We start from the raw sequence: 27,650 nt of genomic DNA on the forward strand, positions 1-27,650 counted from the left end.
AGTTGAAAGTCTCCATATGTTTCTTGTTGCTGTCTCAATATTTGCAATTGTTAACAGTTTAGCCCAGTCCTTTTCATTTTCGTCATCTTTCATATACTGGAGTATATGAATTAGTCCTGAATCTTTGTAAGCGGATATTAGATTTGTAATTTTTGACTTTCGTAAATGTAGAACAGGAAATTCTGGTAAAAAGGCTTGATATTTTGGGTTGCTGTCCATTAGTTTAAAGAGATTGTTAGCTATTTTGAAATCTGGTGCAAAAAGAACTCTCTCATTTGTCTTTGAAATTTCAAGTTTTAATAGAATGTCATCTAATACACTTCTTAAGACATTAATATCATCATCACGACCTGATGCAGGTGGTGGATGTCTGGTTAATATTGGCCTTGGCAAAAATATTCTAAATGGGCTGTTCCCATCACCATCACCGACAGATGTGGTCTCTACACTTTCATGGTTGTTTTCAGATTCCTCTAATTGGTTATTTTCACCACTAGATGCTTTTTCAGGACGTTGTGTATCATCACTCTCCGTTCCTTTCTGACTATCTGAGTTGTTTACAGCTCTGAGTAACATTTCAATTTCTAGGATATTTTCAGTATCATCTTCAAGTTGTAACTCATAATCTTCCAAACTAATGGTATCCGAATCACTTTCTATCATTGACAAATTTGGAGATGGCATTTCAGGTAGGCTTAACTCCCCATCACTGTCGCTTTCTCCTGTCTCATGTATGATATTTACAAGCTCTTCCTCGTCTTCATTTAAGGATAAGGATTCCATACTTTTATCTACAAGCTCTTCCTCATCTTCATTTAAGGATAACGATTCCATACTTTTATCTACATCTGTCAATGGATCAGCCTCAGCCATGTCAATACTTGTCTCTAAGGTCAGTGATTCAAATGTCTTATTCAATTCCTCCCCAGCTGCATTGGCACTGGTTATGTTTCCAGGTTTAGTTGGATCCTTGTCTATAAGATTGATAATTTCCATTTTATTCCAAATATGTCCTATTGTCCATAGTGATTCCCTTTTAAAAGTTTTGTAAATTTTCTTCTCATCATCATTAAGATCCAAAAACACAGTGTTGATATCGGTCTTTGATAATTTATCTTGGTTTTTGCATATGCAGTGTTCAGAACCATCGCAGTCCTCACCATGCCAGCTTTCTACTAAGCATGAGTCTTTAGGGATTCCTTTTATAGTCAGAGGCAAGGTACATATCTGGTTTGTCCTTGACTCCCCAGGTAGCGGATCAGTTTTAATTGTTAGATGAACTAAGTTATCCATTAACAAGGCTAAATGACATTGCTGTAATGAAACATCATGTTTGCATTCAACTGAGTCGTGAACTGCTTTGTAACTAAGGGAATATTGTCTTAAGTATGTTTGGTAATAACAAAGTTCTGGATCTGCATTATACTTCAGACGTCTGTCACCTGTCCTTTGTGACTGTGTTAAGCCAACATGTGATGTAACTTCGAAAACTGATGACACATTGTGATAGTGAATAAGCAATTCATCAGTGTTAACATCTTGTGTGATACCATGGTAATGTTTATTCTTGATGTTAAACAATGCCTCTGTTAGACAATACAATGAAGATAATTTCGAAACTTTTGTCTCATGTGTTGTATCCTTTTTTACGAAAATATTTTCAAAGAACAATCGTAACGGCAAAGGCATAAAAATTGTCCATTCCTTAGTAATGTCAAATGAATATACATTCAAAGGGTAATTTAAATGTTTCTCATACTCATTAAAACAAGCTGTGCAAAAAGTGCCATGCAAACAACTTTCTTGTGAACCTAAGCTGTCATCATTTTCATTGCCTTTTGACAGAATAGAGTGTACAATTTTGTCGTTTATTTTTCTGTTCTGAATCAAATCTCTTGTACAAAATCTTGGTGGGAAACCATCTGCTTTTGTTTCTATACTTCCTTCCTTTAGAAAATGCATTTCTCTGACAAATTCAAAATGTGTGCGTTGGATGTAATTTGAAAGCAAAGTCGATATGTCATGTATTATAGAAAGGTCCACATTTGCAGAAAGCTCAAGTATCAAATGAATCCCAGCTTTATGAGAGCAATTCTTGCTACAACCAATGCATAAAACATTTCTTATCAACTCAATACCGAAAGAAGTCTTTACAACATTTCTTACTTCGATTTCTATTAACTCAGGTCTGTGCTTTGAATTTGCAGTTACTAATATTCCATTTAAAGTTACATCAGAGACTGCCTTTCTAGCTAAATTTGTACGTATTGCTTTTTCACACACAGGTTGTAAAGCAACAGCGCTTGCTACTGTTGTCGTACACAACTCATAAAACTTGAACTTCTTTTCTAATAAAGTTTCATATCTTGTTCCTTCCCTTACTGAAGTATAGTTCTGAAAATTCCATTCAAACAATTTAATTTGATTCCACTCACTATCTGTGAATAAATCTTTATGGTTAAGTTGGATATATTCTAGCTCGGAATCTTGTATTTTAGCACTTTGCTCATTGTGATATATGATACAACTTGAAATGAGTTCTTGATAGAGGCTTAAGTTGGTTTTAGAGTCTTGTTTTTCCTTTGTCTGATTTCCTGTTGAATGACAGATAATGTCCTGACAAAGTTCCTGACAAATTTCATAATCATCGAAATGTGAAAAAAGGTATCGAAATACAGATGTTACACGAAGTTTCTTAACTCCATCATCTTCAAACAAGCCATCTTTAAATGTTGAAATTTCCCGTAGTATATTTTGTTTCTTTATTATTTTGGAATCTTGATTTGTGCGATTTTGTTTCAAAAATTGATAGAACTTTTCAGCATCTATATTCAATCCATAGGCATCTACTTCAAATCCCAACTTATTCAAGGCAAGTACAGAAAAGTGAACCTAAGAAAAGAAAAAAAAAGGAGTGAAAACAATAAATTTTGCTTGAGTTTCCCTAATCAGGATCAACTTGGAAGAACAAATAGTAAAGAATAAAAAATGATTCCCTATTTTTGCGAACATCAAGGAAAAGTGTGTATGCTGTAAAAGCCCCCCCCCCCCCCTTAAAAAAAAATCTATTGCAAATGTATAATCATTAAGTGCCCATAGGTTTTATATTGGTTTGTCTTTGGTAAAAGTGTAAATTGCATTTTGGCCTTGATGCACTTATAAGGCACTCACACAGTCGGTTTTAATACATGATGGAAACTTTTCTGTAAGTAATTGCAGTGGGTCAGGTCGTTATTTAAGCAAGTTGAAGCTAGTTGCATCAACTATTCTTTGGCATAACATGCAGCTATATAATACATGCAAAATTCTTTAGATTGGTATATATAACAGCATAGTAATTCTTTGAAATTGAATTTTATTATGTATTGTAGAAATCCATGTCTTTCAAAGATGGAATTGTTTTCTATTTGAAAGGGTTACAATTCTTGGTTGTTTCAGTTATGATTTACAATATTGTAATTACACTAGAATATTATGGATGTAGCTCTAAACTATTTTCCAAGCAATATTGAACCTTGACTTTGATAAACATTTAATTTAAAAGTAAAAAAAAATTAAACCTACCATAGTTGCTGTTTCCCATTGAATTCTTCTTCTTCTTCTTCTTGTTTTTTCATTAATATTCAATCATGACTTATAGACTGTATCACACTATATAAACTTTCTACATATTATTTGAAATTTTCTATTGTCTTTTATAAATTGCATATTTATATATTGATAAACTCAAACAAAGGAATACATGAAAAACTAGATGACTCATTAACATTGTTGTGAATTGAAAGATTTATTTGAAATATTTAGTGTATACAGATAGTAAAAATACCAACAGTAGCAGAATCTCAAGTTATCAGATTATGGTGACAGATTTATTGTTTTATTTAATTTGTGAAATGAGAGATGCTACATAGGTAACGCCTACAGTTTAAAAACAAGGCAGTTTGTCGCTGGAGTAATATTGAAGAGTCATTTTTCAAAAAATTTCTGGTGGAATTCTTTCTGTTATCTGTTGAGTCAATAACAGTTTTATAGTCAAATTTCTACTATTAATTTGACTGCTATGACGTATAGTTTAAATCACTGTTGTAATTAATGTGAAAGATAATCTAAAGAATCAGCTCTAGTATTTGTAAAGAAAAATTGATGTACATATTTATTGATTTATTTGCATCTCCTTTAAAACTGAAAAAACACTGACTGCCATTAAATGGCACAAAGAAATAAAAAGGGGCATTAAACACCAATCAATCAAACTTTCAAACTTTTAGTATTTATTTAGATTTATTTAATATTTATATCTATTAAATTATTATTGTTGTCATGTTGGTATATGCCATACCATTTATATTCCATTCTCAGTGACAGATCTAGAAATTGTCATAAGTGAAGCCATAGACTGCCTTAGAGGGGTCCCTGTCAAGTCACGCTTCAGTGATTCCCTATATAAGCAACAAATTTTTTCCCCAAAAAGGGGGGGGGACAGGCCCCCTACCCCCTAAATCCGCCTCTGATTCTCAATTTTACTGAATACACATTCTCTTTGATGTATGTGTTTACAAATTACATTGTCAATGTTTTATTACAGATAATAATCTTATTGACTTTTAAATACTTAGTTAATATACTTTGGATTAAAATGATATAATGTATAGAAATGGATTAAAAGTTACATCTTAATTTAACTAAAATCAATTAGTCACTGGGATATATTGGTGATAATCACCTAAGTTAGAGCATATGTTAAAAAAGGGGGTGTCATAATGATATTCTGGCACAGTTTAATTAACTTATAACTAATCTTATTGACTTTTTACTTTGATGTATGGACATTTTGCCAAAAAATAGGTAAATAAAAGTGAAATAGAAATCATTTTTAATTCACAGTGGAATCATAGAGTGCTTTCAACTTCATTTTCATTTAGAGTAAACCCGTTATGAATTTACTAGGGATAAGATAGCTGTATACAACTTGTGATGATGTATATCTGTGTTTATTTCATTTTGATTGTTTAATTTATTTTTTTATCGACATTTAGAAATTGTTTGATAATTATGAGAAATGTTACATTGTTAAGAGTAATGAAGGTGATGAGAAGGGTGATAATCAGGATCTTGTTCATTATTCATTAACTCATTGTGGCAGCTGGAATATCAGGGAAAATTAAACATAAAAACAGGTAGGCTTGTTTTAAAATATTCTGGTTAATTATGTAATAAGAGAAAGAAGGGAAATAGCATGAAATTATAAGGACATCAAAACCATAAATGTATGACTAACCCCCCCCCCCCCCCCCCCCCCCAAGCCCCCGCCCACCCAACCTTCTGGGAGATATGGCCATTGCTGACCATGGTTGGTGGTTTGGTATCCATCAGCTTCCACAGGAAACATTACATCACAGATGTTTGCATGGGTACCATTCTTTATTTATATATATTATTCTTTGAAAAGAAATTTCAATTCAATCTTTAAACATATAAACAAAGTGTATATACCCTCAATAACTAAATTTAAATACCCTTGATATGGTTATGTTATAGCTCTACACAAGTCAAAATAGTACATTTAAATAGATATTTAAAAATATATAGAGAGACAAGGAGGTTATATAAAGTCAGCCATCTTTAAATTTTGAAATGGCCTTTGCAAGTTCAATACAAAAAGGTCAAATTCCAGTTGGATGTCAGTTATGTGAAGGTGGAAATAAGATTCAATGGAAATGTATTACATGTGAATCGCTCATGTGTGACAAGTGTAAGAATGGCGTCCATCTAAAGATTGGGAAAGATCATAAAATTCTTAATATAAATGAAATAGGCAAATCTGAAGGGTCAAAGGACACAAGAAAATTCAGTGAAGTCAAATGTGATGAACATTCTAACCAAGCTTGCTGTCTATTCTGTAAAACTTGCAATAAGTTTATCTGTCCAAAGTGTATCACCATTAAAGTTCATAATGGACATGAGTTAATTGAAGAAGAAAACTATAATAAAGGCACAGTACAATTGACTCCAAAACAGAAGAGTAAAATTAAGTTAGAAATATCCAAAGTTTATAAAACAGATCTTAACAATATTCACTTTATAGCCGTATGTTCTGATGGTTCTCTGTGGATAGGGGATAATGTCAAATCAAAGTTACAACATGTCAAACTAAGGGAGAATAGAACTGAAGTAATAACAAGTCTTTATACTCAGATTTATGGAATGGCAAAAACTCCTTTCGATAACATTCTTGTTACAACAGATGAGACTAAACTCAACCTAATCAACACCATGACAGGGGAGATAACTGATTCCAGGTATGATGTAAAACCATTGTATCCAATCAGTGTCCATGTGACCAGTGATCACAGAGTCATCATAGGAGCCAATCCTGGAGAAGAGTTATTACCTATCACAAGACAAGGTGTAGTTATTGTGATGGATCAGGAAGGAAAACAACTGAAGGAATATGAACATGTCAATCATAAGAAACAATTATTTAGTTTGCCAAGATTTCGAAAAAGTTCCATTACAAAACCATTATTTTCCTTCCCTATATGTGTGACTTGTACCAGTAATGGTAACATCTGTGTGGTGGATATGTTAGATTATGATCGAAGAGGTAGAGTGGTCGTGTTATCACCAGAAGGAGACATTCTAGGAACTTACACTGGTCACCATGATGTCAACACAGAGGAGAAACCATTTACACCTGTAAGAATACTAACCACACCATCAGATAATATTATTGTTACAGATGTTGAGAATCATTTATTACATATTCTGACTGACCAAGGACAAAGTATTACCTACTACAACCTCCGTGACATAGGGATCTTAGATCCATACTCCCTTGCTCTATCCTCATCAGGAACTATATTTATAGGATGTGTTAGTCCAAAAGAAAGTCCAGACACTTCTAAGGCCAAACTTTATGAGTTAAACTTTTCTGGATTCTAAAGATTTCCCTGCTCTTTCTACCTCAGGAACTATATTTATAGGATGTGTTAGTGCAAAAGAAAGTCCAGACACTTCTAAGGCCAAACTTTATGAGTTAAACTATCGTGGATTCTAAAGATTTCCGTTGCTCTGTATACCTAAGGAACTATATCTATATAGGATGTTTTAGTGAAGAACGAGGTAGAAAAACAAACTATATGAGTTCAACTTAATTCTGGATTCCAATGATTTCCCTTACACATAAGGATAAAATATGATATAATATAAATCAAAAAATCCGCTTATGCTAGGACCTTTTTATACATTTATTTAATGTGTTAATGATAACATAAGTTTGAATTATATGGCTGTATTCTATTGATTTTAGAATTTAATTTGAAAATTAATTTTTGAAAAAATAGTAAAACTATTATCAGTAAATATCTGTTTGATTGATTGTTGGTTGCTTAATTTCCAGTGGCAAATATTTCATGCATATTCAGGACAACAGTACCTATAGACAATCTTTACATATTTCAATAACTTTAATGATTTTTTTCATATTCATTAAATTATATTTTCATTTCTAAGATTAATTCTTTGTTATCCCAAAATTTCATATGCACAAAGTTCAAATTAAGTTTTTAACTGTGTTCTAAACTTGTTGAAACTGGTAAAGGCTACAGCATGTTGTTAATAATATCCATATTATAATAAAATAAGAAGATGTGGTATGATTGCCAATGAGAAAACTCCACAAGATACCAAATTGACTCAGATATTAACAACTATAGGTCACCATACTGCCTTCAACAGTTTGTTAAACCAATACAGCATAGTCAGCTGTAAAAGGATAATATATAAAATACTGAAGGAAATTTCCTTTTAAAAGATGACAATAGTGATTGAATATTAGTAATATTGTTTGAATATGGAGTTCAATCTTTCTGAAGTTTGCTCATTGTTGAAGTCAGTTATAGATGACTATAGTCAGTTTGGGTTTTACTCTTGCTGTTTGAATATGGAGTTCAATCTTTCTTTAATTTGCTCATTGTTGAAGTCAGTTATACCTGACTATACAGTTTGGGTTTTACTCTTGTTGTTTGAATATGGAGTTCAGTCTTTCTTTGGTTTGCTCATTGTTGAAGTCAATTGTAGCTGACGATACAGTTTGGGTTTTACTCTTTGTTGAAGGTATATGGTGACCTATAATTGCTTACATATCTCTGGTGGATTGTTAGGTCTTACCTAGAAATTATCCGGGAAAATTACAGACTGTAAAAATATGAAGGTTTGCAAGTCTTAGAGTTGCATGATTCAGACAGATAAATATCTAGTAAGGAAATTTGCTACCTGGCTATTAGAAATGGTGAATGGCAAATATAGGTCAATATTTAAACATGATACATACCTTGTATACAATTTGTTCTTGACTTTTAAACTAAAGAACATTGTACAAAATATTGATTGAAATTTATTGAATGGAGTATATTATTAAAGGAATGTCTTATTAACTTTTTAAATATAATACAAATGACCTATTTAAAATTAATTAAAGTTTTCTATTGACTACCATACAACAAACATTGTTACATTGTTATATGTTTCTGTTAATACTCTACTTATGTCCTCGAAATTAAAACAAAAAAAATTATCTTTTAAAATATCTGTTTTATTAAATACTCAAAGTTTGGCTACTGTATTTGCTGTTGCCTAAGGACAATTGGTCCATTTATTACTGTCTTTTATTATCTGGTTTCTGTCTCATTGCTATACAGCTTTTTTTAGCTCACCTGGCCCACTGGTCCAAGTGAGCTTTTCTCATCACTTGGTGTCCGTTGTCTTAACTTTTTACATTTAGAACTTCTTCTAGAGAACCTGAATGGAATGGAACCAGACATATGGTTCCTTATGAGGTGCTGACCAAATGTTGTTACTTTGAAGCCAATCCATCATCCAAGATGGCTGCCAACTTGGGACTTAGTTTTACATGAATAATGCAATCAGGGAAGGGAGGGGGGGTCAGAGAAGTGTGCCTGACAGTGGTAAATGTCATATAGTATTTATTGATTTAGACCAGGTGTAATAAATATAGACCAATGTATGGGGAGGGGGAGGGGGAGGGGAGAGAGCAGAGAATTGTTCCAGACAGTGGTAAATGTCATATAGTATTTATTGATCAACACCAGGTGTTATAAATACAGATGGAAAAAGGGGGGGGGGGGGGGGTGAAAAATTAGTTAATAATTTAGATTAAAGTCCATTGCCTTGAAAAGTTGTAAGAATATATAATATGAAAAAAAATCATAAGATTTTATTGCTAAAATCATGTGAGTTTCGTGTGTAGCTCAGTTCAGATGAAATTCACTGAGTAATATTAAGGCTTTATAAAGAAAAGTTTCATCAACTTGATTTTATATAGCAAGAATATTGACGACTTTTGACCTTGATGAGTAATCACAGTCATTTCTTTCTGAGAGGCTATTTATAGTCTTAATACACATGAAGAAATTTGAATTTGATTAAAGTTATGCATCAGCTAAAGGGAAGCAACTCTTGCCTAAAAATATTTACTCTAGTTCTGCTATGTTGCCCTTTGACTATCTTTTCTTCTTTTTGTTGTGTTAAAAGGTTACTGTCCTACTAATATACACGAGTGTTTTCATTAATTCATTTACAAACATATAAAATAGTAAGTCTTATATTTAACTTTTCAATAAATAGTCATCAAAAAGAAGCTATTTATATATAAATTGAGTCTTCAAAAGAAGCTAATCTAGAATCAGTGTTATAGAAACTAATCCTAAGTACAGATAGATGGTGTAGTAGCTTACCCTTGTTTAACATGCACTCCAAAACCATCGTATTATGGGGAGTGTTATGCCGATTAACGTATCCTAGGTGTTGGGTGATATGACCTTCATTTCACAGCCTCACGACTTTGGTCTTGATAATACTTCCTGTCATCTTTAGAACAACGTCCACAATTCATCTACTAGTACTCCATCACCGAGGCTAGTGGGCTGCCAAGCTGACCATACTGGCCCTGAAAGCAGCCGTTAGTGAAGAAATAACACCAAAATAGTAAACAAAGAAAAATCAACTCACCAAAACCAAGATGGCGGCCTCCATTCTACTACCAGTTCCTGACCCATGGCAGAAAATATTTAAACGTTTACCTTTCGCCTTTGGGCACCGAGCCGACCCTGCAAGGGCTGTATAGCCAGTCAAGGTCGTTAAACACTTCCATTTGTTGGTCAAGGAAAATAAATCAATTATTGATTTGGGTTTTTTAAATGCTTTGCTCAGTGCTTTGTTTTAAGAAATATTTCCTCCAAGATGCTCCTAAATATTAGGCCTTATTCTCACAATGATTAGGACTGCATTAAAAAAATGAAGTTTTTTTATGTACAGATGTATTTGACATTGGAAGGTTCCTGAAAAGCAATACTTTGACCTATATATGATAATTAGCCAAATAAATCAAATGAGCTGTTTATCAGTGAATTGTTGCATTTTAACATTCAACATATAGACTGTAATGTCACCCTTAGAATGTCTTTTGGTTATTTGTGAAAGGTTGCTGTCTCCTTGATGTATACCCCCACATCTCATTTTATTCATACATGTAAACAAAAATAACTTTCAATATATCTTTAAAATACTTTGTATATAAGTATGTTGTATTTGGTTAAAAAGTTACTGAAACACTTCAATTGCAAGACTACCCAAAGTTATCTCCCATTGTACATGCAGATTTGTCAGAGTTATCTCCCACTGTACATGCAGATTAATCCGAGTTATCTCCCATTGTATATGCAGATTAGTCAGAGTTATCTTCCATTGTACATACAGATTTGTTAGAGTTATCCCTGATTATACAGGCAGATAAGTCAGAGTGATCTCCCATTGTACATGCAGATTAGTCAGAATTATCTTCCATTTTACATATTTTACATAGAGATTAGTCAGAATTATCTCCCATTTTACATACAGATTAGTCAGAGTTATCTTACATTGCACATAAAGATTAGTCAGAGTTATCTCCCATTGTACATACAGAATAGTCAGAGTTATCTTACATTGCACATAAAGATTAGTCAGAGTTATCTCCCATTGTACATACAGAATAGTCAGAGTTATCTTCCATTGTACAGGCAGATATGTTTTCTTTTGTATCATATGACAAACTAAACTAATAACTAACTGTCACAAAATATCCTGTTTATTTCTTTCCTTTTAGTCAATTTGTCTAAACATCAGCCTAACAATGATAGATGTGTTAATTTGCTTTTGGAAATTCTTTTTGTTCTTCCCTTGCTTGGATTTGAATAGGTATAACTAGAATTACATGGCTTGGTACTTATATAAATAATTTGCCATACCATAACTATACCTGAATACACATTCTCTTTGATCATTGTGTTTACAAATTACTTTGTCATGATTGTGAATACTTTATTACAGATGATAATCTTATTGACTTTTAAATATGTTAACATACTTTGGATTAAAATGTTATAATGTATAGAAATGGATAAAAAGTTACATTTATATGAAATAGCCGCAAAGTGGTCTAGGAAGGGTAAAGCACGAAATTAAGAATCCACAAAAATAAACCTAACGTCTGTCATTTTATTCAACACTTACACATCAATGACTTGGGGTGAAGGTTGGAGGCATTTACATTTACTATGAACAGGTCAATCAGACATCACCATTGATCCCTGTAGTAGTAAACATTTGTCTGATTTGTGTCTCATAACTTTTGTACTGTAGAACACAAACTAGGTTTTCTTTCCAGGGAAGCAAGTCCATTCATACTTTTACAAGCTCGTACTAAAGTCAACTTAAACTACTAACAGTCAACTAATACAGACATTAACTATCAACTACAAAAACTGCAATCATTGCCATTCATGTCCAGTGCAGGATGTGTATTCAATATTGTCGACATCCTGATATATACAATGTTAACATGATATGGTGTCAACATTGTTTACATTGTTTGAATCCTTATAAGAATAATGTTTACATCGTTGACACGCAATGTATACAATGTTAAAACGATGTAGTGTCAACATCATTTATATTGTTTGAACCCTTACATATTGTTTACATTGTTGCTATCGTTAACTCTGCGATTTAAACAATGTAAACACGATGTTGTGTCACATCGTTGACATTGTTTGAACTTTTGTATATTGTTTACATCGTTGACATCGTTAACAACGCGATGTTTACAATGTTAACAATGTGGTGTCAACATTGTTGACATTGTTTGAACTCTTATATGTGTTAACATCGTTGATATAGTTAACATCGCAACGAACACAATGCTAAACTGATATCATGTCAACTTCATTAAAATTGTTTAAACTCTTATATATCATTGTTATTTTCTACATCGTTGACATCATTAACATAGCAATGTATACATATAAGAAGATTCGGTAGATGTTCAAATGAGACAACTTTTTATTTAAGTTACACGTTTTAAAAGTAAACCACTATAGGTCAAAGTGTCGTCATTAACACAGAGTGTTGGCTTTTATCCAGTAGCAAGCTATAAAAAGCAAACAAAAAAGCACTTGTGTAAAACTATTTAAATTAAACAGGAAAAATAACAGTCTAATACATGTAAAAATAGAGAAACCAGATACACATATCAACAATTCAACAAACGACAACTAATAAACAACAGATTCCTGACTTAGAACATGTGCAAACATATGCAGTTAGTTTAACGTTTATATACGTACCATACACTCAACATAAAATATAAACATCTTTTGACACAATATTGTTAGCATTGTTATGTAAACAATTTAAACAGAAAGGTATATATCAATTAGGAGAGGTGGTATGATTGCAAATAAGTCAAATTTCCAGCACATACTAAATGGCACATCTATAGATAACTGATGGCCTTTAACATGGAGTAAAGTTTATATCGCATAGTTAACAATCAAAGACGCTGACATAACAAATGGAAAACAATTTAATCTATGTAACAAACTGCTCAACTTATTTAAAAAAAAAAGAAAAAAGAACAACAAAAATGTATATATATACAACAACAAGATGTTGACACGATATTGTTTAAATTACGATGTATACGATGTGAAAGATGTAAAGAGAAAGGTATAGACTCTATGTATACAATATAAACACGATATTGACACAATACTGTCAACATCGCGATGTATACGATGTGAACGATGTAAACAGACAGGTATAGACTCTATCAAGGACTTATATAGAAGGATTCAAATCTCATAATTTTTGGAAAATATGTAGAGAATCTTTGGATTTGAACATATCTTCTATACATTTTTAAATTGCTTATATTTAATCTTATACCTTATTGATAACCATAAAAATTCTTCTGTACATGTAAAAAATGTGTAAGGGTTCTGCGGAACCCAGTGTCTCACCTACTTTTGCTGTAAATCACAGGCTCAACAAAACTGAGGAAAAAATTCAATAAAAATATTCCTCTTAATACAATCTTTTGATTGTAAGAAGCTTCTGTCCAAGTTTGGTAAAAATCCAGCATAGTTTATGAATCTAATAAATGCTTTAAAACTTTAACTGCAGACTTTAAACGTATGCACATGTAATGTTAACTAGAAAAAAATCTAAATCCATTTAAAAGTAAAATACGGAAAAAGTGGATGATTTTTTTTTAAAATTTACTCTTAGATACTATCTTATGATCATAAATAAGCCTCTGTCCAAGTTTGGTACAAACCCAGAATAGTTTAAGAAAGTTATTAGAATTTTAAAAACTTTAACCACAGAGTGAATGTAATGTTTCCCTGCAGAAATTGCAACATGATGTTGACACGATATTGTCAACATAGCGATGTATACGATGTGAACGATGTAAACAGAAAGGTATAGACTCTATATATACAATATAAACATGATGCTGACACGATATTGTCAACATCGCGATGTATACGATGTAAACAATGTAAACAGAAGGTATGGACTCTATATAAACAATATAAACGCGATGTTGACACGATACTGTTAACATCGCGATGTATACGATGTGAATGCGGTAAACAGAAAGATATACCTTACATACATAAATATAAACACGGTGTTGAAACGATAGTGTTAACATTGCGATGTATGCGATGTGAACCATGTAAACAGAAAGGTATAGAACATAGTGATATGATACAATGTAAACACAATAACGATAGTATAAAGTTGACATTGCGATGTTGACAATATGGACAAAACATCGTGCACTGGACATAGTTCATCATTGCGAATTTGTACCACTGCAGACTAATTACCACGAAAAAAATATATACTTGATACATGTGTTGCTTTTGAAGACCTTCAATTCATTAAATGAACATAAATGTACAAATATATATAAATGTTTAATGTTTGTTCTTTTAAATCTTTAAAAAAAAATTGAAGCAACATTGCTAAAGTTTTCATAGTTTTTGGTTTACTGCCTACAGTGCTTACAGCGCTTTGAATATATCTGTTAGAGTATTTAAGTATGATATCTATAAAAATTCCAATGACGATTCTTACACAAATAAGGTTGGAAAATAAAAACAATTGTAGAGGTCAATTTAAAACAGGATATAATAATCGACCCAAAGAAGTATATCAATATACAAATTATTTCAGGTCATTTAATATTTTCTTGTATACAAAGGCTACAATAGTATAATATTATTTCTAAAACAATTCAATCTTAAAAAAAGATCTGAAAGTGTATATACCCTTGATTGAATAAATAAAATATAAATACATTGTGTACCTATAATGAGGTAATCTTATAGTTCTTATAGATTTCAATTGCTTTAGAAAATTTATACAAAGTCAAGAAGTAATTTTGAGTAAGACATCTTTAAACTTTGAAATGGCGTTTGCAAGTTCAATACCAAAAGGTCAAATTCCAGTTGGATGCCAGTTATGTGAAGGTGGAAATAAGATTCAATGGAAATGTATTACATGTAAATCGCTCATGTGTGACAAGTGTAAGAATGGGGTCCATCTAAAGATTGGGAAAGATCATAAAATTCTTAATATAAATGACATAGGAAAACCTGAAGGGTCAAAGGACACAATAATATTCAGTGAAGTCAAATGTGAAGAACATTCTAACCAAGCTTGCTGTCTGTACTGCAATACCTGTAATAAGTTTATCTGTCCAAAGTGTATCACTAAAGTTCATAATGGACATGAGTTAATTGAAGAAGAAGACTATAATAAAGGCAAAGTACAACTGAAGCCAAAACAGAAGAGTGAAATTAAGTTAGAAATATCCAAAGTTTATACAACAGATCTTAACAATATTAACTATATAACAGTATGTTCAGATGGTTCTATGTGGATGGGGGATAATGACAAATCAAAGTTACAACATGTCAAACTAAGGGAGAATAGAACTGAAATAATAACAAGTTTAAACACTAAGATTTGGGGAATGGCAAAAACTTATTCAAATAACATTCTTGTTACAACAGATGAGACTAAACTCAAACTAATCAACACCTTGACAGGGGAGATAACTAATTATAAGTATGATGTTAAACCATTGGGTCCAATCTGTGTCCATGTAACCAGTGATCACAGAGTTATCATAGGAGCCAGGTCTAGAGGTGATCCATTCCCTGTCACTGGAAGACGTGTAGTGGTGGTCATGGATCAGGAAGGGAAACAAATCAAGGAATATGAACATGACAATCATAAGAAACAATTATTCACCTACCCTAGACATGTAACAAGTACCAGTAATGGTAACATCTGTGTGGTGGATATGTTAGATTATGATCGAAGAGGTAGAGTGGTAGTGTTATCACCAGGAGGAGACATTCTAGGGACTTACACTGGTCACCCTGATGTCAACACTGAGGAGAAACCATTTAAACCAAAAGGAATACTAACAACACCATCAGATAATATTATTGTTACTGAGGTGAGAAATCATTTATTACATATACTGACTGACCAAGGACAAAGTATTACCTACTACAATCTCCGTGACATGGGTATCTTATATCCATTCTCCCTTGCTCTGTCTACTTCAGGAACTATCTTTATAGGGTGTGTTAATAAGAAAAATAGTCCAGACACTACAAAGGATAAACTTTATGAGTTGAACTATTCTGGATTCTAAATAATTTCCTTGCTCTTACTATTATATAGGATGTGTAAGTGAGATAGGAAGTTGAGACACAACAAAGGCCAAACTTAACAAGTTAAACTATTTTTGATTCTAAAGATTTCAATAATGTTCTGTCTACAACAGGAATTATATATATATATAGCCTGATAGGATGTGAAGAAGAAACTAAAATTACCAACATTGATGATTTCAAAAAAATTTAGGATTCAAGTGATTTCCGTTGTACATAAGGAACTATCTATATATCTATGTGTTATAGAGGAAGAAAGTAAAAATCTAAACTATATAATTTGAACGTAATTCTGGATTCTAGTGATTTCCCTTGTACATTACAGGAACTATATGTAATTAATGTGTCAATGATAGCGTGAATTTGAATAGACTGGATTCTAATAATACTAGAATTGGATTTAGAAATTAATTTAATAATGGAATATTTTGAAACAATAGTTAGAATAACCATAACATAAAAAAAATATTTTGGATAATCAGTAAATTTCTGTTTCAAACATTTATATATATTCTAATTATACCAAAACAATGCCTATAGATTGATTGATTGTTAGTTGCTTAATTTACAGTGGCACATATTTCATGCATATTCAGGACAACAGTGGCTATAGACAATCTTTACATATTTCAATAACTTCAATGATTTTTTTCATATTCCTTAAATATTTTCGTTTCTAAGACTATAATTCTTTTTTATCCCAAAATTCCATATGCATCAAGTTCAAATTAATTAGTCTTAATTTAACTGTGTTCTAAACAGTAAAACTTGAGAGAGAAAAAATGGTAAAGGCAGCAGCAGCATGTCATTAACAGTAGCCATATTATACACATAAAAATAAGAAGATGTGGTATGATTGCCAATGTGACAACTGTCCACAGGATACCAATTGACTTACAAATTAACAACTATAGATCCCATACTGCCTTCAACAATGTGTTAAACCAATACAGCATAGGCAGCTGTTAAAGGATATATATAAAATACTGCAGGAAATTTCCTTTTAAAAGATGACAATAGTGATTAAATATTTGTAATGTTGTTTGAATATGGAGTTCAATCTTTCTTTAGTTTGCTCATTAAAGTCAGTTGTAGCTGACTATACAGTTTTGGTTTTACTCTTTGTTGAAGGCAGTATGGTGACCTATTATTGCTTACAAATATCTCTGGTGGATTGTTAGGTCTTATACCTAAAAATTGTCAGGGAAAATTACGAAGACTGTAAAAATATGAAGGTTTTTAAGTCTAAGATTTGATTCAGAGTGTTTTGATAAATATGTAGGAAGGAAATTTGCTACCTAGTTATTATGAATGGCAAATAGAGATCAGCATTTAAACATGATAGATACCTTTTATACAATTTGTCCTTGACTTTTAAACTTACCCAAGAACAATTGTACAAATATATTGATCAACATTTATTGAAAAGAATATATTATTGAAGGAATGTCTAACCTTTTTAAATAGAATGCAAATGAGGTATTTAAAATCAATTAAAGTTGTCTATGGACTACCGTACAACATACATTGGTTTAGAAATTGAGTTATCTCCCATTATATGCATCAGAGCATTTATGTTATATCTTCAAATATTTATTTAGACAAAATTACTCTATTTTGTAATATGATTTAATCATGTTGATGTTAAATGTAAGTTCTTGTTCTGTGTTTCTATTAATACTCTACTTATGTCCTCGAAATTAAAACAAAAAATCAATCTTTTAAAATATCTGTTTTATTAAATACTTAAAGTTGTTGCTTAATGTGCAGTGGTTGATATTTCATGCATGTTCATGACAACAATGGCTTAATTGACAATCTCTACTGATTTTGATACTTTAATGATTGTTTTCATATTCATTAAATTAAATTTTCATTGCTGAAACTAATTCATGGTTCTCCCAAAATTCCCAATGCATCAAGTTCAATGCACTGAGTTTTCTACTGTGTTTTTGACTTGTTGAAACTAAGGTAAAGGCTGCAGCATGTCGTTAAATAGAGCCATAGTATACACTGTACATAAAAATAAGAAGAATGGGTTAGATAGCTAATGACACAACTATATTCAAAAGACCAATAATGACACAGAAATTTACCACTATAGATCACTATGTGCCTTCAACAATGAATAAAACCCATACCACAGTAAGTCAGCTATAAAAGTATAACAGAATACTGAAGAAAATTTCCTTTTGAAGGATGAATGAATCTGCATTTCAAACTTTTAAAAAAAAAATTAGTTTAAACTGATAAAACACATGTCTGTAAAATGTCAATGAAAAAACATTTAAATACTTTAATCATAATAACTGATGTAGTATTGATTTAAGTTTATAAAAGATGAGCATTGGGAAAGAGAACTTAACATCTATTATTTTCAAATGTCCTATTTTAGATAATGTTCAATATTAAGTATGCTTAAAGGAGATGATTGGTATGTAACTTCATTGGTACAGCAATCCAACAACAAAAAATAACCAAAATGTTTATCAAGAATATTGTGACTGTTCTAATAACACTGTGGAGCAGGATCTGCTTACCCTTCCAGAGCACCTGAGATCACCCCTAGTTTTTGGTGGGGTTCGTGTTGTGTATTCTTTAGTTTTCTATGTTGTGTCATGTGTACTATTGTTTCTGTTTGTCTTTTTCATTTTTAGCCATGGCGTTGTCAGTTTGTTTCAGAGTTTGACTGTCCCTTTGGTATCTTTCGTCCCTCTTTTATAATAACACTGAACGTGATGTTTAATGTTTAACTTTCAGAGGAATATTCAAAAGACAAATAAATGCAAGTTTAATGAATAAGCAGTAAAGGGTTATTAAGTATGATATGGCTGTGTGTTTTACTTCTATAAAAAAGAAAGGAGATGTGGTATGATTGCCAATGAGACAACTCTCCAAACGAGACCAAAATGACAGAAATTAACAACTATAGGTAACTGTACAGCCTTTAACAATGAGCAAAGCCCATACCACATAGTCAGCTATAAAAGGCCCCGAAATAACTAAAACAATTTAAACGAGAAAACTACTAGTCTCATATATGAAAAAAAAATGTACTAGGATAAGTATAATACTGATTGTGGTAAGATAGACCCAGTGAGTACAAGGACTTTGAGGAATTCACATTGAAAATTACAAAAACCCTAAAAAAAGTATAGATTTATAATAACTGATGGGATTTTGAATAGATAACTTTAAACAATGGTTTTTGTCCGTTGTTGAAGGCAGTTATGTAACTGATTATACAGTATGGGTTTTGTTTGTTGTTGAAGGCAGTTATGTACCTGATTATACAGTAATGGGTTTTGTTCATTGTGGAAGGCAGTTATGTAACTGATTATACAGTATGGGTTTTGTTCATTGTGGAAGGCAGTAACATAGCTGATTATACAGTATGGGTTTTGTTCATTGTTAGAGGCAGAAATGTCACTGGATTATTGGTTCAAGAAAGTAGATGGGAAAACAACAGAGACTTTTAAAACATTAAGGTCTAAGAGTTGATTCAGGCAGGTTTCTTAAAAATATCCATTTAGAAAAGCGCTATCTAGTTATTAAAATTATGAATGGAAAATTAAGATTTAAACACGTTAGGATACCTTGTATACAATTTGTCCTTCACTTTATGATACAGTAAAGAAAATAATATATCTTTTTAAAGGTTTAATTGAATGGGGTTCATTACTAATGGAATGTCTTAGCTATTAAAATGAATTAAAATGAAGTATTTACAATTTATTTAAGTTTTCTATGGTCTACATCAACCTTTTGTCTATATATAGAGTTATCGCCAATTATATTGGTTAAATTGAAATTTAAACTATTTTGTAAGAAGAATTGATCATGTTGAACAAAGTTACTGAAAAATTGTATGCCCAAGACTACTCTAGTTATCTCCCTTTATACATGCAGATTTGTCAGAGTTATCTCCCATTGTACATCCAAGACTACTCCAATTATCTTCCTTTATACATGCAGATTTGTCAGAGTTATCTCCCATTGTACATCCAAGACTACTCCAGTTATCTCCCTTTATACATGCAGATTTGTCAGAGTTATCTCCCATTGCACATCCAAGACTACTCCAGTTATCTCCCTTTATACATGCAGATTTGTCAGAGTTATCTCCCATTGTACATCCAAGAATATTCCAGTTATGTCCCTTTATACATGCAGATTTGTCAGAGTTATCTCCCATTGTACATCCAAGACTACTCCAGTTATCTTCCTTTATACATGCAGATTTGTCAGAGTTATCTCCCATTGTACATCCAAGACTACTCCAGTTATCTCCCTTTATACATGCAGATTTGTCAGAGTTATCTCCCATTGTACATCCAAGACTACTCCAGTTATCTCCCTTTATACATGCAGATTTGTCAGAGTTATCTCCCATTGTACATCCAAGACTACTCCAGTTATGTCCCTTTATACATGCAGATTTGTCAGAGTTATCTCCCATTGTACATCCAATAAAATTGAGAATGGAAATGGGGAATGTGTCAAAGAGACAACAACCCGACCAAAATAAAAAAACACAACAGCAGAAGGTCACCAACAGGTCTTCAATGTAGCGAGAAATTCCCGCACCCGGAGGCGTCCTTCAGCTGGCCCCTAAACAAATATATACTAGTTCAGTGATAATGAACGCCATACTAATTTCCAAATAGTACACAAGAAACTAAAATTTAAATAATACAAGACTAACAAAGGCCAGAGGCTCCTGACTTGGGACAGGCGCAAAAATGCGGCGGGGTTAAACATGTTTGTGAGATCTCAACCCTCCCCCTATACCTCTAACCAGTGTAGAAAAGTAAAAGCATAACAATACGCACATTAAAATTCAGTTCAAGAGAAGTCCGAGTCTGATGTCAGAAGATGTAACCAAAGAAAATAAACAAAATGACAATAATACATAAATAACAACAGACTACTAGCAGTTAACTGACATGCCAGCTCCAGACTTCAATTAAACTGACTGAAAGATTATGATTTCATCATATGAACATCAGGCACAATCCTTCCCGTAAGGGGTTTAGTATCATACCATCATAACATATATGAGAAGAACATAACCCGTGTCATGCCAACAACTGTTTTTAGAATAAATGTGTTTAGTTCCGACGCAAAGACCTTATCAGTGACTCAATATTAACGCCAAAATATGCAATCTTTAATGACTTGACAACAGTATCGTAATTATATCCCTTCTTAATAAGTCTATTCAAAGGTTTTGTAAGTTTATGAGGTGAATACTGACACCTTTGTGCTTTATAAAGAATATTTCCATAAAAAATTGGATGTGAAATACCTGAACGTATAAAAAGTCTGCATGTTGAGCTATATTTACGAATGATGTCTTTATAGCGATGATAAAATTTAGTAAATGTTTTGACTAGTTTGTGATATCGAAAACCCTGGTGTAATAATTTTTCAGTAATACATAAATTTCTCTCGTTAAAATCTAAAACATTGTTACATACACGAGCGAATCGTACAAGTTGAGATATATAAACACCGTAAGATGGTGACAAGGGAACGTCACCATCTAAAAACGGATAATTAACGATAGGAAATGAAAAATCATCCCTTTTATCATAAATTTTAGTATTCAGCTTTCCGTTAGTGATATAGATATCAAGATCGAGGAAAGGGCAGTGGTCATTGTTAGTATTAGCTTTATTTAAAGTGAGTTCACCAGGATAAATTTCATTAATATACATACTGAAGTCGTCATTATTGAGAGCCAAAATATCATCCAAATATCTAAAAGTATTATTAAATTTGTTTATCAGATGTTGTTTTGATGGGTCTTTGCTTATTTTTGTCATAAATTGTAACTCGTAACAATACAAAAAGAGGTCCGCAATAAGTGGTGCACAGTTAGTCCCCATTGGAATTCCGATAATCTGACGATATACGGAATCCCCAAAGCGAACAAAAATGTTATCTAGTAAAAATTCAAGGGCATATATAGTATCAAAGCATGTCCAATTAACATAGTTTTTTTGTTTATTGCTACTAAAAAATGACCTAAAAGAGTTTGAACATATATATTCACATTCTGATTTTTTGAATGCCCATTTAATTAGATGTGTGAATTTTTTCTTAATGAGAATGTGAGGCAATGTGGTATACAGGGTAGAAAAATCAAAACTTTGAACAGATTCAAAATCACCAATATAAGCATGCAATTTATCAAGTACTTCCAACGAGTTCTTGACACTCCAAAAGTAATTTATTCCACTATTTTCGAAGGCCTTATTTGAACAATTTATTATAAGGTTTTTAATTGTACCAAGTGTGCTGGTAAGAATAATAGACAATTTAGTAGTTGAACAATGGCTTGAAGACGAAATAAATCTATATTTGTAAGGGGTTTTGTGTAGCTTCGGAAGCCAATACATAGTTGGAACTTTCATTGTATTTGGCTCTACTTGTAAAGCGGTGGCTAAAAGTTTATGTTTGTTACAGATTTCGTTTTCTGAAAATGGAGTCAGTTGGAATGTTGGTGAATTGGTGATTTCCTTTTTCAGAACCTCGATGTAAAATTTACGTCAAACAATAATAATATTATTAGCAGCTTTATCGGCCGGGACAAAAACAAATTCCTTGGCTAGTTCTTTTAGTTTATGTTTGATACGAGAAATAGGTTTATTGTGGTTATTGTTAATAGTAAAATGTTCTTTAAAATGTTGAATACGTATATCAACTATCTTCATTACTGAATTAAAAAAAGAGTCCAAAGATTTTTTGTCAGCTTTTTCCCCGTTTTATCCATTTCATACAGTAAGTAAGGAGTGAGTCGTGGATGATATTACGACACTCATTCCAATTAATAATTGACGGGGGACGATATTTAGGTCCTTTACTGAGAAATGATTTTAACTCTCGGTCTTGAACGATGTTAAGATCTCCTGTTATAACATGGGAAATGGGTCCATAAATATATTCGGAATTACTGCAATTACATGAAGTAGGTGTATTTTCACTGATATTAACATCTTTACACAATTGACTATAATTAAACACAAATTTCCGGGTAGATTTCTTGTAAATATAACAAATAAGAGGTAGCTCAGTATTGTCAAAATATCCAGGAATTTGTTCTTTAACAGAATGGTCGTTAAATATACCGGCAATATTTACAAAATCAAAGCCTTTGTTGACATACTTAATTTTAATAAAATGTTTTTTATGATCTTCAGGGCGATCAATTTTGGGAAATAATTTAGAATAACAATATGCCATAATAATTTGAACAATTTCATACTTAGGACTGCTATATGAAATTGTGTTGCAATCCTCCAAAATTTTATTTAACTTATTAACCGGTAACGAACAGAGTTTTGTTAACAGATAATGTCTGCCGTTGTTTTTTGAAATAGAAATAAGGTCCGAAATATTGGTATGATTTGCCCGAAATTTTCTTTGATTGCGATTTGTTCTACAACCGTGAGAACGGTTTTTACGAACAGTTTTAGAAACAATATCCAAAATGTTAACGGAATTGGTTCTAGATATATTACCAATTCCCATGATATTATCATTTAGACCGAGAGGGTAAACTGTCTGTAATTTTTTAATCCAATTTAATTCAATTATTTTCCGTGATCGTACAAACTTTGAATGCGATTCACCAGGCTGCTTATTTACTACTTCTAAAGGTTGAACTGCTAAATATTTAAAAGGATGGTTGTGCTTCTTAAGGTGTTGGTAAATGATACTTTTGAATTTATTAGGTCTTTTAAAACGATACAGATGTTCTTGAGTGCGTTTTGATAAATATCTTCCAGTTTCTCCTACGTACTGAATACCACATCCCGGTTTGTTTCATGTGAGTAAATAAATAATACTGTTTGTTTTTCAAGTAATATCAGTTTCAAAATTTAAAGAAAATGTGCGACCATTAAACGTGGACCTTACCGTATTGTTGGTGGAAAGACGGGGACATGTAAGTCATTTTTTGGCATGACACTTATCGATAGAAGGGTAACCACGATTTTTATTGTTAAAAATGTTAGCGATGGTAGTATTTTTAGATAACCGATTTTGAAAATTGAGACGTGTAGATACCCTTTGAACAAGTTTAGTATTTAGTATTTTTCCGTTTCTTAGTTTCATAATTGTTTTGTTAGTGAATTACATAATAGAGGAGCAAAGATTGGCGTCCAGAATATGAACCAGCATACAATAATTAAGTTAAGTAAAAGTGATAAATTTGTTCGGCTGAAAATGTCGAACGCTATCAGTATTAATTACCCGAAAAAGATAGTGTATATCAGGGTATGACTGATGGCTGACCAATTAGTAGAATGGGGCTGAATATTGAAATACTACTTTTTGATAAACATTCCTAAAGTAATGAACTAGAGAAGTTCTCGCTCGGACACACACTCCATAATCTAGTATATTATAAGAGCATAAACCTGAAGCACGGGGAGGCACTCTACTGCCTCCACACGGCACTAAAGACAAACTCTGTAAAAAATAAAATTGAGAATGGAAATGGGGAATGTGTCAAAGAGACAACAACCCGACCAAAATAAAAAAACACAACAGCAGAAGGTCACCAACAGGTCTTCAATGTAGCGAGAAATTCCCGCACCCGGAGGCGTCCTTCAGCTGGCCCCTAAACAAATATATACTAGTTCAGTGATAATGAACGCCATACTAATTTCCAAATAGTACACAAGAAACTAAAATTTAAATAATACAAGACTAACAAAGGCCAGAGGCTCCTGACTTGGGACAGGCGCAAAAATGCGGCGGGGTTAAACATGTTTGTGAGATCTCAACCCTCCCCCTATACCTCTAACCAGTGTAGAAAAGTAAAAGCATAACAATACGCACATTAAAATTCAGTTCAAGAGAAGTCCGAGTCTGATGTCAGAAGATGTAACCAAAGAAAATAAACAAAATGACAATAATACATAAATAACAACAGACTACTAGCAGTTAACTGACATGCCAGCTCCAGACTTCAATTAAACTGACTGAAAGATTATGATTTCATCATATGAACATCAGGCACAATCCTTCCCGTAAGGGGTTTAGTATCATACCATCATAACATATATGAGAAGAACATAACCCGTGTCATGCCAACAACTGTTTTTAGAATAAATGTGTTTAGTTCCGACGCAAAGACCTTATCAGTGACTCAATATTAACGCCAAAATATGCAATCTTTAATGACTTGACAACAGTATCGTAATTATATCCCTTCTTAATAAGTCTATTCAAAGGTTTTGTAAGTTTATGAGGTGAATACTGACACCTTTGTGCTTTATAAAGAATATTTCCATAAAAAATTGGATGTGAAATACCTGAACGTATAAAAAGTCTGCATGTTGAGCTATATTTACGAATGATGTCTTTATAGCGATGATAAAATTTAGTAAATGTTTTGACTAGTTTGTGATATCGAAAACCCTGGTGTAATAATTTTTCAGTAATACATAAATTTCTCTCGTTAAAATCTAAAACATTGTTACATACACGAGCGAATCGTACAAGTTGAGATATATAAACACCGTAAGATGGTGACAAGGGAACGTCACCATCTAAAAACGGATAATTAACGATAGGAAATGAAAAATCATCCCTTTTATCATAAATTTTAGTATTCAGCTTTCCGTTAGTGATATAGATATCAAGATCGAGGAAAGGGCAGTGGTCATTGTTAGTATTAGCTTTATTTAAAGTGAGTTCACCAGGATAAATTTCATTAATATACATACTGAAGTCGTCATTATTGAGAGCCAAAATATCTACTCCAGTTATGTCCCTTTATACATGCAGATATGTCTTATAATGAAATTATGATTGGTGTTGATGTCTTTCATGGAAATTATAAATATTACTTACCTCAAATTATATTGAAGAGTTGTTTTTCAACATTTTTCTTGTGGAATTATTTTTGTTATCTGTTGAGTCAATAACAGTTTTATAGTCAAAACATTTCTACTGTTAATTTGACTGTGCTATGATGCATAGTTTAAATCGATGCTAAAATGAATAGGAAAGAAAATCTAAAAGGTCGCAATTGATCAGCTTCAGTATTTGTAATGAAAAAATTTTCATTTTATTTTCATTTATTTGTATCTTTTTTAAAACTGAACTAAAAAAAACTGACTGCCCCTAAATGGCAAAAAGAAATAAACAGGGGCATAAAACACCAATCAATCAATCAATCAATCAATCAATCAATCAATCAAACTTTCAAACTTCTAGTATTTATTGAGTTTTATTTACTATTTATATCTATTAAATTATTATTGTTGTCATGTTGGTATATGCCATACCATTTATATTCCATTCTCGGTGGCAGATCCAGAAATTTTCATAAGTGGAGCCATTGACTGCCTTAAAGAGGGGTCCCGGTCCAGTCATGCTTCAGTGATTCCCTATATAAGCAACCAAATTTGTTCCCAAATAGGGGGACCCGGTCCTACTGCCCCCTCCTTATATCTGCTTCTGATTATCAATTTTACTGAATACACATTCTCTTTGATGTATGTGTTTACAAATTACATTGTCAATATTTTATTACAGATGATAATCTTATTGACTTTTAAACATGTAGTTAATATACTTTGGATTAAAATTTTATAATGTATAGAAAAGTTACATCTTAATTTAACTAAAATCAATTAGTCACTGGGATATGTTGGTGATAATTACCTAAGTTAGATCATATGTTAAAAAGGGGGGTCAATATAATATTATGGCACAGGTTAATCAACTTATACCTAATCTTGTTGACTTTTTACTTTGATGTATGGACATTCTGCCAAAAAATAGGTAAATAAAAGTGAAATAGAAATCATATGTAATTCACAGTGGAATCATAGAGTGCTTTCAAGTTTATTTCATTTAGAGTAAACCTGTTATGAATTTACTCGGATAAGATAGGTTTGTGATGATGTTTGTCTGTGTTCATTTCGTTTTGATTGTTTGAATTCATTTTTTTTTTAAACATTTGTAAATTATAACTATGAGAAATGTTACATTGTTGAGAGTTATGAAGGGGATGTGAAGGGTGATATGAGGATCTTGTTCATTATTCATTAACTCATTATGGCAGCTGGAATATCAGGGAAAATTAACCATAAAAACAGGTAGGCTTGTTTTAAAATTTTCTACTTAATTACTTAATAAGAGAAAGCAGGGAAGTAGAATGAAATTTAAAGGACATCAAAACCATAAATGTATGACTACCCCTACCCACCCCCAACCTTCTGGGAGATATGGCCATGGCTGTCCATGGTTGGTGGTTTGGTATGAATACCATCAGCTTCCACATGTTTTTAGCATTTAATACCAGTTAGATATATAGTTCTTTGGGAAAATATGAGCCCTTTTGTACTTCATGTACTAAAAAGTGTTATTTACAAAAAAATACATTATAACTTAAATCGACCTCTCAAATAAAAAGGGATACTTATAAAATTGTTCTTAACCTGATTATGACTTGGATGAAGAATTGTCTCATTAATTAGCACACATTCATATAGCAATTCTAATTATTCAGTTATATCTTGGTAAGCATAA

At 32.0% G+C, this 27,650-nt stretch overlaps 2 protein-coding genes across 10 annotated transcripts in view; both read left to right on the top strand.

Moving 5' to 3' along the window:
• LOC134692957 (rap1 GTPase-activating protein 1-like) overlaps nucleotides 1–27,650 on the top strand; it is a 252,361-nt gene that overhangs the window by 126,357 nt on the left and 98,354 nt on the right. The gene's annotated exons all lie outside the window — the stretch shown is intronic.
• Nucleotides 5,599–7,227, top strand: LOC134692024 (uncharacterized). The gene has a single exon (XM_063552368.1). The coding sequence runs from the start codon at nucleotides 5,635–5,637 to the stop codon at nucleotides 6,940–6,942; it is 1,308 nt and encodes a 435-aa protein (XP_063408438.1). The 5' UTR covers nucleotides 5,599–5,634; the 3' UTR covers nucleotides 6,943–7,227.

Source organism: Mytilus trossulus, chromosome 12, assembly GCF_036588685.1.
Source record: "Mytilus trossulus isolate FHL-02 chromosome 12, PNRI_Mtr1.1.1.hap1, whole genome shotgun sequence".
NCBI classification, from domain to species: Eukaryota; Metazoa; Mollusca; class Bivalvia; order Mytilida; family Mytilidae; genus Mytilus; species Mytilus trossulus.

Bases quoted from the DNA above. Each gene is read 5' to 3' on its own strand.
- LOC134692024 (XM_063552368.1), top strand. From the start codon at position 5,635: ATGGCCTTTGCAAGTTCAATACAAAAAGGTCAAATTCCAGTTGGATGT.